The 14566-nt window shown below is 44.0% G+C and overlaps 1 protein-coding gene across 1 annotated transcript in view; it reads left to right on the forward strand.

The window, feature by feature from the left end:
- LOC101980727 (S-methylmethionine--homocysteine S-methyltransferase BHMT2) overlaps positions 1–6026 on the forward strand; it is a 21331-nt gene extending 15305 nt beyond the window's left edge. Inside the window, exons 7-8 of the mRNA XM_005356489.2 lie at positions 53–281; positions 5024–6026. Coding sequence (XP_005356546.2) covers positions 53–281; positions 5024–5105 — 311 coding nt within the window. The 3' untranslated portion in view covers positions 5106–6026. The remainder of the gene's footprint in view (positions 1–52; positions 282–5023) is intronic.
- The last annotated feature ends 8540 nt before the right edge of the window (positions 6027–14566 follow it).

Consider the following 14566-nt stretch of genomic DNA (forward strand, 5'->3'; position numbering starts at 1 on the left):
AAATAAATAAAAACAGAGATGATAACAGAACCGTCAAATCACTGTATTGCAGGCATGGAGCCCAGAGTTGCCACCAGATGGGATATTCAAAAATACGCCAGAGAGGCCTACGACCTGGGGGTCAGGTACATCGGTGGCTGCTGCGGATTTGAGCCCTACCATATCAGGGCCATTGCAGAGGAGCTGGCCCCAGAGAGAGGATTTCTGCCTCCGGCTTCAGAAAAACATGGCAGCTGGGGAAGTGGTTTGAACATGCACACCAAGCCCTGGATCCGAGCAAGGTGGGGTCTTTTTAAGTAGCACTCACACTTTCTCCAACCTCTTCTATGTATTGCTGTAAATGTGATGCGTGTACAAGGCAGTGAAAACTCACACAGTGCAAAGGTGCCTAGGATGAAAGCAAGCCGCCCCACCCCTACCCCATCCTGGCCCCGATCCCAGGGAGTCCTGCTCTGCTCAGGCTGCTGCCACAGAATACCATCAACCGCGTGACTTAGAAACAACAGAAAGTTAGGGCTAGGACTGGGGTCCTGTACCTTAGCCAAAGCACCCATAAAACAAAGGCTTGCAGACTTTCTGTGAGTTCAAGGCCAGCCTGATCTCTACAAAAGGAGCTCCAGCCCAGCCCAGCTACAGAATGAGGCCCTGTCTCAAAACAAATGGAAATTGTTTCTCATAGAGTTCTAAAGTCCAAAGTCAAGCTGCTGGTAGATGCAGTGTTCAGTGAAGATCCACTTTCTCAAAGACAGTGGCTTTTTGTTGGGGGCTCTATAAAGAGTCTCTGTCCTATCAGCCAGCTCCCAAATAACATGGAGACTTACTGTTAATTACCAAAGCCTGGCCTTAGCTTAGACTTGTCCCACTAGCTCTTATAACTTAAATTAACCCATTTCTATTAATCAACATTTTGCTTTGTGTGTTTTTTCCTTTGTTTCATTCTGTATATGTCCAACTCCCTCCACTTCTCATTGGCATCTCCCTACAGCCTAGATTCAGCTCCTACTTCCTCTCTCTCTGCCCATAAGTCCTGTCTATATCTCCTGCTGGGCTATTGGCCATTCAGCTCTTTATTAAACCAATCACAGCAATACATTTTCACCCAGTGTACAAATATCCCACAACAGAGTTTTCATAACAGAAGGGTCAAGTCAAGATCTCTGGAGGTCTTTGATAAAGACACTAATGCCATTAACTAGGGATCTACCACTGTGACTCAATTACCCACGCCCCCAAGACCCAACTCTTGTGATCATATGGATTAGGTTTCAAAAGAAATTTTAATGGATACAAAAATTACATATTTATGGGTGCCACATGATGCTTCCATACACATACACACTGGATAATGTCCATGTCAGGGTAAACAAACATGTCTGCCTCCTCCAATAGTTACCATTTCTTGATGGTAAAATATTCAAACTCCTTTCTTCTAGCTCATTGATTATGTCATTTTATACATATATATGTATATATGATACATATATATTACAGTACTGTTTTCTGTCGTCATCTAGTATGTGCCTATCTATGTCTTAATCCATCAATATGAAGTTCACTCTATAAAGTTCACTCTCTACTCTCCCTGTCTCTTCTACTTTTTTGGGCTGCCTTCCCGTACCGTGTGTGTGTGTGTGTGTGTGTGTGTGTGTGTGTGTGTGTGTGTGTGTGTGTAAGAATGTTCTGGTGCTTGTGAATTCACAGAACAACCCTAGGTGTCATTCTTTCTCAGTTGCCATCCGCCTTGGTTTTTTGAGACGGGGTTTTCCCTAGCTCCTGGAGTTTGCCCATTAGATTGCTTGGCTGGCTAGTGAGCACCTCCAGACTCTGTTTCCCAGCACCAGGATAATAAGTGCACACCACCAGACCTGGCCTTTTATGTAAGGTCTTGATGCTTGCATGGCAAACACTTTCTGACTGAGTGATTTCCCTGGCCTCATTCTTCAGCTGCTTCAAGTATACAATTAGTGTTTTTAGCCACTGTGTCCTATTCTGTAGTCACAGTTCAGTCTTCCAGGATTTATCTATAGGTTGCTTCTAAAATATAAAGCTGGAGAATGGCATGTACAGCATGGTTACAGTTGTCATACGAGCAGCAGGACTCATGACATATCATCGGATGTCTTCTGTCCTATCTCTTAACCCTGCTCGGGAAGTAAATCCCTTTCTTTGTAGGTCCAAAGTGAACACACTGGCATGTCCCAAGACTGCGTCCTTGGGGAGTAGAAAGTCACGTAACTGCTTTAAATGGGGACACTTGGTCTCAGCTTAGCAATGAAAAGAGTTCAGCTCCACACAGAATTAAGAGTCAAAGCATGTTCAGATTTAAAACTTCTTCTGTCTGATGAAGCCTCTAAAGGACTATGAATGATTCCAGTCCTCTTCAGAGGTAGAATGGGGGAGAGGCTGGAGAGATGGCTCAGTGGTTAGGAGCACTGGCTGCTCTTTCAGAGGTCCTGAGTTCAACTCCCAGCAACCACATGGGGACCTTGGGGGAGGGTTGAAGGGGAGAGGGGAGAGACAGGGAGGGGAGCAGAGAAAAATATAGAGCTCAATAAAAATCAATTAAAAAAAGGAAAAAAAGGAAATTAACCTAGAAAGCCAGATGTTAGACAAGTCTAAAGAATGTCAGTCCCATCACAAAGCCAATTTTCATCTGTGGAGAACTCACAAACATCTGTAATGGAATCTGGTGCCCTTGTCTTGAGTGCATAAAAACAGAACACTCATATACATAAAGAAATGGATTAAACAAAGCCAGACAGACAGAGGGTGGGAGGGAAATCTCCTCATCACTCACCTGTTACCCCCGTAGAGGCAGTACTCTGAGAGCCTGGTGGATCTCCGTGAGCATGTGGAGGTTCTTAGTCTCCCCAGCAGACTCTGGTCTGCTCTCCTGCCTCTGGCATTCATGAACTGCCACTCTCCCCTTAGCTTCCTGCGTTTCCAGCAGGTCCCCCGCACCCTGGGCCAGGCCCATGCTCTCTCTCACACACAGACTCGAGTGCGGACTGATCCTCTCTGCTCCTGAGCAGCCCTGTTGACCCTTGGTTTTTCGATGACTCTGAGTTTCCAGTGTGGTGTCCTGTGGGTGTCACAGGTCCTTGGCCATCCTCTGAGATTTCTGTGGAGGGACCATGGATGGGTCCCCTTTGATACCTGCTGTCGCTCATCTCTTGGTGCCTCTACACTTTTCCATCCCAATGCCCTACTGTGCAAAGTCACCTCAGAACACAGTGCATGCTGGAAGCGCAGGGAAGAGCAACCGCTCCACTTTGCAAACCTTGAGCCCCTTGAAGGGGAATTTCCCAAGCATCAGGGTCTGGTAGATTCTCTTCTCTCTTATATTCAACCAGTCTCCCAAATTCTCCACAGAGGTAAATTGGCTTTGTGATTGGACTGACATTCTTTATTCCTGTCTAACATCTGGCTTTCTAGGTTATTTCTAAGCGAATTTCTACTTAACTTCCTCTTTCATTGTTGAAAGAAGAACCACAGGCCTGCATCTTCTCTGAGTTCTTCCTGACCCTAAATTATACTAAATGTTATGATCGCTTTATTATTAAAGGCATTTCCCTCTGGGGCCCATGAGCCTTGTTCTGCTTTCCTATGTTATCTGTGTGTTCGCTTTCTTCCACTATCTATCAATAAAACGCCATCTCCTTTCCATGGTCTGGAAGCTGGTTGTGCCTTGGGTTACCTTCTCCTAGGGTCCTGTTTACTCAATGATGATATGTAGTAAATACATCTTCTTTGTTCATCTTGGTGAGATTTGAAGGCAAGAAACTGTTGCCAGAACTTTCTATGGGTATCCATCAGACAAGATGGTTCTCACAGGTGTAATTCATAAAAATGGACCAAATGTAATTCAAAGACAAAGGAAGGACACTTTGGTGATGAATATAAGTTTAAATAAGTGAAAATAGCTTATTTTAGTTGCTATAATCTGTGCAGCCTTAAAAGTAATGGGCCAATAAGATTAAGACCTTAGTTTGAAGACCAAAGTACTCTTTGCACCCTGAACTTCCAAACCTGTTAATGTTTGTAGAAAGTCATGATTCACGGGGGCCATTTTAAACCTCAAGTTCTGACATTACATCATATAAAAATATTAACCATTTTCACATGTTTCCTAAGAAAAGTGAGGTAAACTGTAAGATTATATTTAACACCAAAGTCTGTAACCAAGAATCCTATACTCTTTTTCTTTTGTCCCAAAAATAAGGAACAAAGCCCCACAAGGTTGTCTGTTTTCTGTTCTTGGTTACATAGTTGAAGAATTACCCTTTGCCTCATTATGTTTAAAACTGTCTCGATAACTTCTCAGTTCACCAAAATACTGAGTAGACTTAGGATGTCTCTGCTGGAGGTTTCAGGATAAAATGTAATTAATAGTTAGTTGTAAAATCTCCTATAACTGAAATACATTATTCTAAAAGGTGGCCTTGAAGCCTAGCAATCAGTAAAGAAAGAGGATGAAAGTATGGAAACCGGCCCGGGGAGATGGCTCAGTCAGTAACCGGTTGGCTTGCCATAAAAGTAGCGAGGGCCTGAATTCCCACCCCCAGGACCCAAATGAAAAGGCGGGCACAGCAGTGCACATCTGGAGACCCGTGGATCCCTGGCCGGCTTAGTTAGTCACATTCCTGACTTCATAAATGTGACTCTGTCTCAAAACATAAGGTCCAGGGCAACTGAGGGAGACAGCTGGCCTCTGTGTGTACACACACATATGCACACAAGCATGCGAACACACATGTACACGCATATCCCACACACAAAAATTATGCAAAAGTCACTGGTGTGAATATACAGAGTTCTTCTGACTGTATGTTGAAACAAAAGTTCTACTTTAATCTGATCTCTCCCTCCCTCCATCTCTCCCTCCCTCTCTTCCTTCCCCCCTCCCCCTCTTCTCCCTAACACACACACACACACACACACACACACACACACACACACACACACGTGACATACAGAATTTATAAAATTCTTTTACATAATGGTGCATATTTTCCAAACCCAGGGCTAGACGGGAATACTGGGAGAATCTGCTGCCAGCTTCAGGCAGGCCTTTCTGTCCTTCGCTCTCAAAGCCGGATGCATAAGAAGCAATGAAAGAAAACTCTGAAAAGACAGACCAGGAAGAACCGATCTCAAGCCCTGTCTTCCTTGCTGCTGTCATCAGCCTGCTTCGTGTTCCAGCTGCTGAGCATCGATGAGCTGCTGTCCCTTCAGTTCAAGCAACATGTCCCTCCCGAGCAGACTCGCCAGATGCTGTAGAGATGTGGAGGCTCCTAGACCCGGCCTCCTTCCCCAAGCACACTCTGTCTAGTAATTCCACAGTGCATCCATGCGGAGGTCAGCACGCAGGCTCTCAGGGTGGATTTGACATTCTTAAATAATCCGAAGTCAGCGAGAAGCTACCTTAGTGAATAATTCAGATATCTAAGCCAGATGCTTGAGGACGAGGGAGCGAGCTGGGCTCTGCTCTAGAAATCAATATGCTTTTCTCGAGTGATTTCTATTGTAGCTACAAATACATCTCAGTAGAAGAAATGCCGAAATTGTTGCGAGTGATGGCAGGATTATTAAAATCACAGGGCTTTGCTTTCAAAGATGACTTTTGCTTTCAGGTCCTAGGATTTTAAGAGCGCCTTTCTAACCACGCACAGCTAGACTGTAAACTGCTGACGGTCAAGGACCTTATACCATACTGCTCACAGCCCTCTTTATTTAGCTGAACATAATTACAATGCTTAGTAAAATACTTGTTGCTTATAGTCAAACAGATGAACCCTAGAAGACCTTTTCAGAAGTCGGAGTTTAAGTCCATCTTGTTCTAGTGCTTTCTTGATTCCCATTTGTGTCATACGCTGACAGTGTATCCACTTTTCTCCTTTTTGCAACAATGTAGCAATGTGTGACAATTAGTAAAATTACCATGTATTTTCTTTTTATGGAACTTGAGTGTCTTAAACTTCATAGACATTCTCTGGACCGATGACAATAAATATCTGTTACCTGCCATGCTCTAGCTTTGTCCGCTCTCATGGCCACGTCGTCATGGGGTTAAAACTGCAATTGATTCATTTTTAACATAGCAGGTTTGCAGGCGAGGATACGGGCCTGAGGAGGCCAAGGCAGTTGCCAAGGTCACACATGTGGGAGTGACATTTGAGCCTGCGTGCTCTAGATCTGGAACCCTCAAGCACTGCTCTGCCTTGCCTCTGCCTGAACACAGCTGTTGCTTTTATAATGATTGACTCGAGGTGTTGGTATTACCATTTCCTTAGATGTGTAATCTTTGTGTTTGAAGCCTTCAAATTCCTCTCTTCCAGTGCTTCGTAAAATATAAAACATGGAGTTTGAGGTCATTAAACTTACAAGTGGATTATGATTTATTTCTTATGAGTGAATCGACCCTTCAGTCTGGATGCGGTTGTTTCTGTAATGCTAACAACCTGGGGCTCATTCACCCTTACCACTTCAGAATGCCATGCGATGCAGTCAGAGGGTGATTTAGCTCTCATCACGGCAAGGCCTTCCGAGTCCTTGAGGGTGACCAATCTAAGTGATCAAATGGCCGACTCTCCTTGCAAACCTCTCCAGCCAGTACTCATTCACTGGAGCCTCACGACCTCTCGAGGTCACTTACTTCTTTCAAAGATATGTCTCATTCTTAGAAAGTGACTCCGTGGGAACCAGAAATTTGCTCACTACAAGCAAACATTAGGCTTTGATTATCTGTAGAACAACTCCACCTCCCCCCCCCCAATTTGGTAACTCTTCCAACTTAAAGATCAGGGGGCCTGAAAAGGTGGCTCAGGGATTAAAAGTATGCACCTCTTTGGCAAAGGACTTACTTCAGTTTCCAGTGCCCACGTGGTGACTCACAACTGTCTGTTAGTCCAGTTTCAGGGGATCTCATGTTCCCTCCTTGCCTCTGCAGCCTCTTGCACAGATATGGTGCACAAAACCTCACTCGGGCTCACATGCATACATACATACATACACACATGCATACATACATAAATAAATGCCTTTTCTCAATTGATAATTTTTTTTAAAGATAGCTGTTAGGCTTCCCTGAGCCTTCTTTTCCTCACCTCCTTCAAACCAAAAGGTTTGGAGACATCATTTGTCCTATACCATAGGTGAGACAATCACTTAACATCGCTGTCAAGATCCTCTTCTGTGAAATGAAGGACACAACGGAAGCATTCTCACCGAGGGGCTGAGAGGATCAAAGGAGATAATACGGCACTTAAAACAGTGTCTGGCATGTGCTAGGCTCACACTGTGTCCCCTTGTCCCAGTGATGGCTCACCCCGGACCAAAGCCTTTTCCTGTGTTAGTGCCTGAGCTTGAACCTGCGCTCCGGCGTGAACTCCTCACCCTGTAGCCACTGCTGGACATGCTGAAGTCATGTGACAAGGGACGCATATGCCATCGTGAGAGGAACCAGAGTGGAAAGGCTGCACCGGGGCAGGGCTGTCCCTTCTGGGGTCCACACAGCCCTCTCCCCTAGTTCTGCAGCATTCCGTGGGGAAGCAATATAACAAGTTTGAAAAACTAATGACAAGTGGTAGATGGTGAAGATGTGTTATAAATCTAGATCCATCGACCTATAAAGAAGGAAAATCAGTTGAGATGCAAATCAACAAAGAATAGCTCATTTAGACCCGAAGAGAGTGTTGGGCTGTTCATCAGCTTTTCAGATAGACAGCTGTGACAGCTGCAAAGGTGTAAGGAAAGTGTGCTGGTCTGAACGTGATCACAGGAATCCACAGCTTGAAAGGTGTGAGGAGGGACAATAATAAGAAACCTAAACTGAAGATGTTCACAACTAGCGATACAAGATGAGAGGTGGCCCCGGGGAACTGACCGAATCAATCTGTGCCGTGTGCGTCCTCAATGCAACAGTGCACGGCCACGGAGAACTGGGTCAAGAAGACTGTTGAATAACCTGGTTGTGTGTGCGCTGTTTTGCTTTGGTGATGTGTAGTTGGAACATTATTGATAGGACAAAGGTTATCTTGTGTCATTAACCATGAAGATCTCACTTCGGGTGTAGAGGGGCAGAGGCCTTGCCTAAGGTGGTGGTGACGCTAAAGTTGAGAAAGCTCCCCAGAGATTAGCAGATACAACATTAAAGTTAGGATTCTGGTGCTGTGGACTGAACACACGGCTTTGCATGGGCATTCTACCACTGATCTACACCTCCAAGCCACAAACTAAATAAAATATGTTTTGAGACAGAGCCTCATTGTGTCATCCAGACACTTGAACTACTGATTCCTCTGCTTCAGCTTCCTCAGTGCTGAGATTACAGATGCATGGGAGCACACCTAGTTGCAAACACTTTTTAAAGGATCGATTTCCTATGTGGAAGACTAAAAAACATATCATGTTTGGATCATAGTTTAAATAACAGTAAAACATATTAAGAGAAAGAATTTCAACTTCATTAAAAGCAAAAAGAAAAACTATCCCCCTTGGCACAGTCTGTAACTTACCGTAGCACTTCCTGTCTTGGTTGCTGTGTTCTGGTAATACTGGACAACACATTAGAGCATTTAAAATGTCAGGAAAGCAAAGATGATAGTGTTGTTCAGGTAGAAGAAATAGTTGTGCAGAAAGAGTATCCAAAAGGCTACTATAGACCATAAGAGATCTAGTAATATGAGGATATATATACTTATTTCACATTTTGGCAAAACAACTAACTATCCAGGAACAAAACTAACTTGAGCTATGCAAGAACTATTGAGGGAGTTTAGGTAGATGTTGTGGTAGGATGCAGAATAGGACTTCAATTAATACACGCTCCTGCTCCAAGGAAGATGCTGAGACGCTCTGAACTGATGAGCAACTGTCATGAGACCTCAAGGGAAAATACCATCAGAATTGAGGAGAAAGAGGCATGCAAACTCTCACGTGCATATGGATCAACACTGGTGTGGAAAGTCCTTCTGTCTATGTGTTGCTTTTATTGGCTAACGAATAAATCTGTTTCAGGCAATGGCTTAGCAGAATAGGGCAAGGCAGGAGTTCCAAGCAGGTAGAGGAGGAGAGAGTAGGCAGAGTCAGAGAGAAGCCATGTAGCTGCCTCTGGAGACAGATGCCTTTGCTGAGCCTGCCGAACCCTGCGTGTAAGCCACAGCCACATGGTGATACACAGATTATGGAGATGGGTTAGTTCAGGATGTAAGAGCTAGCCAATAAGAAACTAGAGCTAATGGGTCAAGCAGTGATATAATTAATGCAGTTTCTGTGTGGTTATTTAGTCTGGACAGCCAGGAACAAATGAACAGCCTCCCCCAACACAAAACTCGAGGTAAAATTAGAAAAAGAATGGGGGTACGGCAAGTGTGGATTGCCAGACAATCGCTGAATAATAAACAGAATAATTAAAACCATGGGGCATGGGCCTGAGGAGATGGCTCAGTAGTTAAGAGCACTTGTTGCTCTTCCAGAGGACCTTAGGTTCAATTCCTGGCACCCACATGGAGGTTCAAAACCATCTATAACTCTATTTCCAGGGGGTCTGATGCCCTCCTCAGGCTTCTTTGAGCACCAGGCATACATGTGGTATAGAGACATGCATGCACTTAAAATAAAAATAAAACAATAATTAAGTTATAATGCATAGGTTATTTGTATTAAAAATCAGTGGTAGAGAGCCATGCACTAAAAAGGAGCATTTCAAGCCAGACAGAGGAACCTGATTAGCTAAAGCTGGGGACAACTGATCAGCCATCTGGCATGTGCATTCACTCTCTACATTTAAAGCTGATCAAAGTCTTGGCCAAAATTCCATGAAGAAAGAGCCATAAAAGAACAAAGAAACTGTTACATAAACATTTTTAAATGTGTACACACACAAATACCCTGGTCCAAGTGGTGTTAGAGGCAAAGGGGGAGAGAGTGCAGCAGGTACTAATAAGCTCTCATCCAGGAGGGATATCTGGAGGTACTTTAGCCCAGACTTTCGCCCACTCATGCACATATTGCAAGGGAGTTGCAACAATAGTCAAGACTCCAATTAATAATTATATATAAATATTACATATTCATTATATATAATACATTTATATATAATGATAATTAATATTAAGATGATATTAGAGGGCGCTATACCCAGCTGGGATCCAGACAAAGCCCTTGATTAGTACTAGTCGTAAATTGTCCCTACTTGATGTTCTGTGCTCTGGTACAGCATAGGACACTGTCATCCAGATGTTTGGGGAAGTATACCAAACAGGGAAGAGATGGAGTGACAGGCTGGGAGCTGGACCTGCACTCATTCACCCAGCACACAGTCCCTAACAGAACCTGGGAAGCCCAGCATGACTTCCCTCCCTAGGGAGCAGGCTTCCTCCCTTTGATCAGGTTCTGGGGAGCAACTCTCTATTTGTACCCCATATGACCTGACAGTCAATGCTCAGAACTGTTAAAGGTTTTCTTTTCTTTTTTTCCATTAAAGTTTTCAAAACAAAACAAAACAAAAACAAACAAAACCTCTTGATGTGTAATTTCTATAGACATTTCACCAAAAGCGATGGAAAAAAGAGACCATCTTCCTCTGAAATGTGCAAACGTCTTCCTTGATGGCTTTGATCCAGGAAGACAGCAGGTGACGAGTAATACATGAATAGATAGAAGAATCTGAGTGCCAGCAACCTGCTGCAAGTATCTGCATATGTTTTCTAGACTAATGGAGACTTTCCTGAGTTTACACATTAGAGAACAGATTATCTTAATCCACTAAACACATTTGCAGTTAGGGAAGTGTACAGCAAAGCAGCGAGAGGACGTTTTTCCCAGCTGTGTTGACAAGACCAAGAAGTTAATGATGTTTTTTTATTGATGAAGATGCAGCGGACTGACATCCTTATACCTGAACACTATGTAGAAATGAAAAATATTGTAAACTATTTAGAAAACAATTTGCCCATATTTACCAAAATTTCAAGTTACACATCCTTGTAGAAGCAATTTCCTTACTAGGGTAAAATGTATTTTCATATGTGTCCAAAGGCGCATGTCTGGAAACCACCTAAATATCCAACAATAACATATAAGTTAGTGAGTTCTCAAACATTTACATATATTAATACATAAAGTCATTGAAAAGGATACAGTAAGGCTGGAGAGATGGCAGCAGGTAGAGGTACTTGCCACCAAGCCTGGCAACCTGAGTTCCACATCCCTAGAACCCTTGTGATGGAAGGAGAGAGAACCTACTATAGCAGGTACTTCTCCACTCACACACTCATACCGACACAGATGGGAACGTGTCAGACCAGCGTGCCGTGAAGCAGAACATTCCTAGACATGTTGTGTGAAAGCCTGCGCCCCCTGTGCACTTCCCTCCCTTAGAAGAAAGACTGGTGATTGAAAGTCTAATGCCAGACGAGGACTTCCTTTTCACCCAGATTCCGTTTCGTCTGAATTTGGTTATATAGATAGGCATTACCTTTCCCAGGAAATAAATTAGCTTGACAACTGTGAAAAATTTCTGGATGTGAGGGGATAACAAGATACCATGAGTTCCACACAGAACAGGAAGTCCACACCACCAATGATGCATAGCAACCAAGAATGCCAGAGGGAAATCTAACCAAGCCAACTAAGAGGACATATGAAGTTTCTGTCCATTTTCCATGGGGAATTTTTCAAGGCAAGATGTCTACAAACTCTGGTTTTGTAGCAAGAAACCAACAGGCAGGTAATTGTTAACAGAAAACCTCCCACAAGACTGATGATCAGTGAACTAAGACAAGCTGGTTTGAACCAGTTCTTTCCAGACCCACAGTAGATATTTGCTGTCCTAGAGTTATCGAGAAGAGCAGATGGCCCTCTGATAAACCCTGCTGTGTGGAGAATCAGGAATGCAAGCCAGCAAATAGCTGGTGTAGAAACCACTTGAAAAGGATCGAAGAGATGAGGGGAACCTAGGGGTGGAAGCCAGCTAGGGGTGGAAGCGAGCGAGCGAGGGGTGAAGGTCAGCTGGAAAAACAACCCCTGCTTTGCAATGACCACAGCCCTGGTCTGACACCTTATGAAAAACTCTCAGGCAAGGTTAGGCAACCCATTTTTGGCTGTACAGTCAGCTGCCTTGAAGACAGGCACACACTTTGTTTAATCAATAATGAAAACGCTGGGAAGAGTTTTAGAAGGGCACAGGTCTGCCTGACCTTGGGCTTTTTCCTTGGGCTTAGAGGGGTTGGGGATGGCTGGCTGCAGAATTCTGGCCTCTGTCATTTGGGCACTGCAAGGAGATGGGTAGAGAAGCTTGTGACATAAGACGTACCAACACCACACTGTGTGGCTCAATGACACTGAAGTTGAGGATACAATATTAATGCCACAGCTCAAGAATAAGACCACTACCACTGTTTGAGTCAAATTTGAAGCAAGTTTGATTTTTCTTAGGATACACCTTAGACCAAACCAGTGACTGCCTCCTAAGCCAGGTTAAAGAGAGTCACCCAGAATGCATTCTTGGACCCCTTTTAAGAAGTAAAATCACGAGTAGTTTGCAAAGCAGGTGTCACAACAGAGAGACAATGGAGCAATAAGGAGGTTTAGAAAAATCTCAGAAAATATCATATGATTGACCTGTGATTAGGGTTAGGGAAGGACAGGGCATTTTCAAAAAACAAGTCAAGGTCAGGGGTTGGGGCAGGCCAGGCTCCAGGAAACAGATTTAAAAACAGCAGCCCAGATCATTCAGTGAACGGAAGCTTATTTTTAACAATACAGAATAGTGGCTCCTGCCTTCAAAATGGAGTCAGGCAGGTTCCGCAGCTGCTAGTCCACGGCATGGACAGCACCAGGAACACCAGGCTGGGCAAGAGGAGTGGGTCAGGGGAAAGAAGGCCCAAACCAGGATAGATGGAAAAGTATCTACGACAGAGGAAAGAGTTGAGACTCAAGACGAACAATGGGGAAAGAGGGCACCTCGAAAGACGCAACATTACTATTTACGATGCCACTTAAGACATGGGGGCTATTTTGTGTGCTTGTGCGTTTGGTTGGCTGCTTTCTGTGCATGTGGTCTATACAAGTGTTCCTGTGGGTGTGTGGAGAAGTGTCTAGTGTCTTCCTCTACTAGAATGGCTGGCCAGTGAGTCCCAGGGATGGATCTTCTCCACACACCACACACACTGCTGCATGCCCATCTCTCCTGTACTGGAGTTACAGACACATGCCTCTGTACCAGGCTTTCACAGGTGTGCTGAGATCCAAACTCAGGTCCTCATCCTTAATATGACATGTTCTTTCTTGACTGAAACCATATCACTAGTCCCTTGGTGGTTTTGTTCAGTTGTTTTCAATTGGTCTTGCTAAGTAGACCATGTTAGCCCCAACTTGTATGTAGATCATGCTAGCCCCAACTTGCATGTAGATCATGCTAGCCCCAACTTGCATGTAGATCATGCTAGCCCCAACTTGTGTCAATACTCCTGCCTCTGTTCCCTAAGTGCTGGGATTGCAGGTGTGTAACACCACATCTGAGATGGGAACTGTTTCATTTTAATATTGATTATAACAGATTTTATTCTTTTTAATTTTCGTTTTTTTTTTGGTTTTTTTTTGTTTTTGTTTTTTTGGTTTTTAATTTTCAATAGTATATAAGTATTAATAGATTTTCTGTACCCCGATAATAGGTTTCTCCACCAAAACAGTAAGCCAAATCAAGTGGAATTGAAAAAGTAGAACAGGTTTATCTGGGCAAAGCAACTTCTGAGTGAGTTCTCCAGTCCCAGAGATCAAGGCCAAAGAAGTCACAGGCACCAACTAAAGCAGGGAGCTTATATAGCTTGTAGAAGAGGGGTAATGATGTGCCCATCATAAGCTGGGTTTATGGCCAAGTATGGCCAAAAGTTGAATGCTTTTAGTCGGGGACTTGGATAGCTGACAACTTCAGGGCATGAAGCTCCAGTAGCCGCCAGGAATGCAGAATTGTGGTTTTTGGTGTCTTCCCTTGTTGTGGAATGTTATTTTAAGGTGTGTCACATTGTTTATGCTGTGGAACATTTGTTTTAATGATGGAAAGATGTGTTGCATTCTTTTGTGTTGCATTTGTTTAACTCATGAAGCTGTGTTACTTTGCCTGTCTAAAACACCTGATTAGTCTAATAAAGAGCTGAATGGCCAATAGCCGGGCAGGAGAGAGAAATAGGCGGGGCTGGCAGGCAGAGAGGATAAATAGGAAGAGAAATCTGGGGAAAGAATGGGTAGAGAAACAAGAAGAGAAGGAGAGAGGATACCAGAGGCCAGCCACCCAGCTATTCCTCTTTACCATCTGCCCATTGCTCATCCTCCTTTACACACATTTAAGACTGTCGGGAGACATGGCCTGCTGAGCATCCTGGTGATCCCGGATCTCTCACAGCCCTGCTCTGTACCCTCCGCCCGGGTCAGAGTGCTCACCCTGGAGCCACAGCACTGTGGCTTTCCTTTCTTTACTCCTTTTTGGATTCATTTCTGAATCATAATAGGACAATGGCCCAGTTAAAAAGACCTTGTTTCTTCTTTCTCCTCCTCCTCCTCCTCC

The sequence above is a fragment of the Microtus ochrogaster genome, chromosome 19 (genome assembly GCF_000317375.1).
Source record: "Microtus ochrogaster isolate Prairie Vole_2 chromosome 19, MicOch1.0, whole genome shotgun sequence".
Lineage (NCBI taxonomy): Eukaryota > Metazoa > Chordata > Mammalia > Rodentia > Cricetidae > Microtus > Microtus ochrogaster.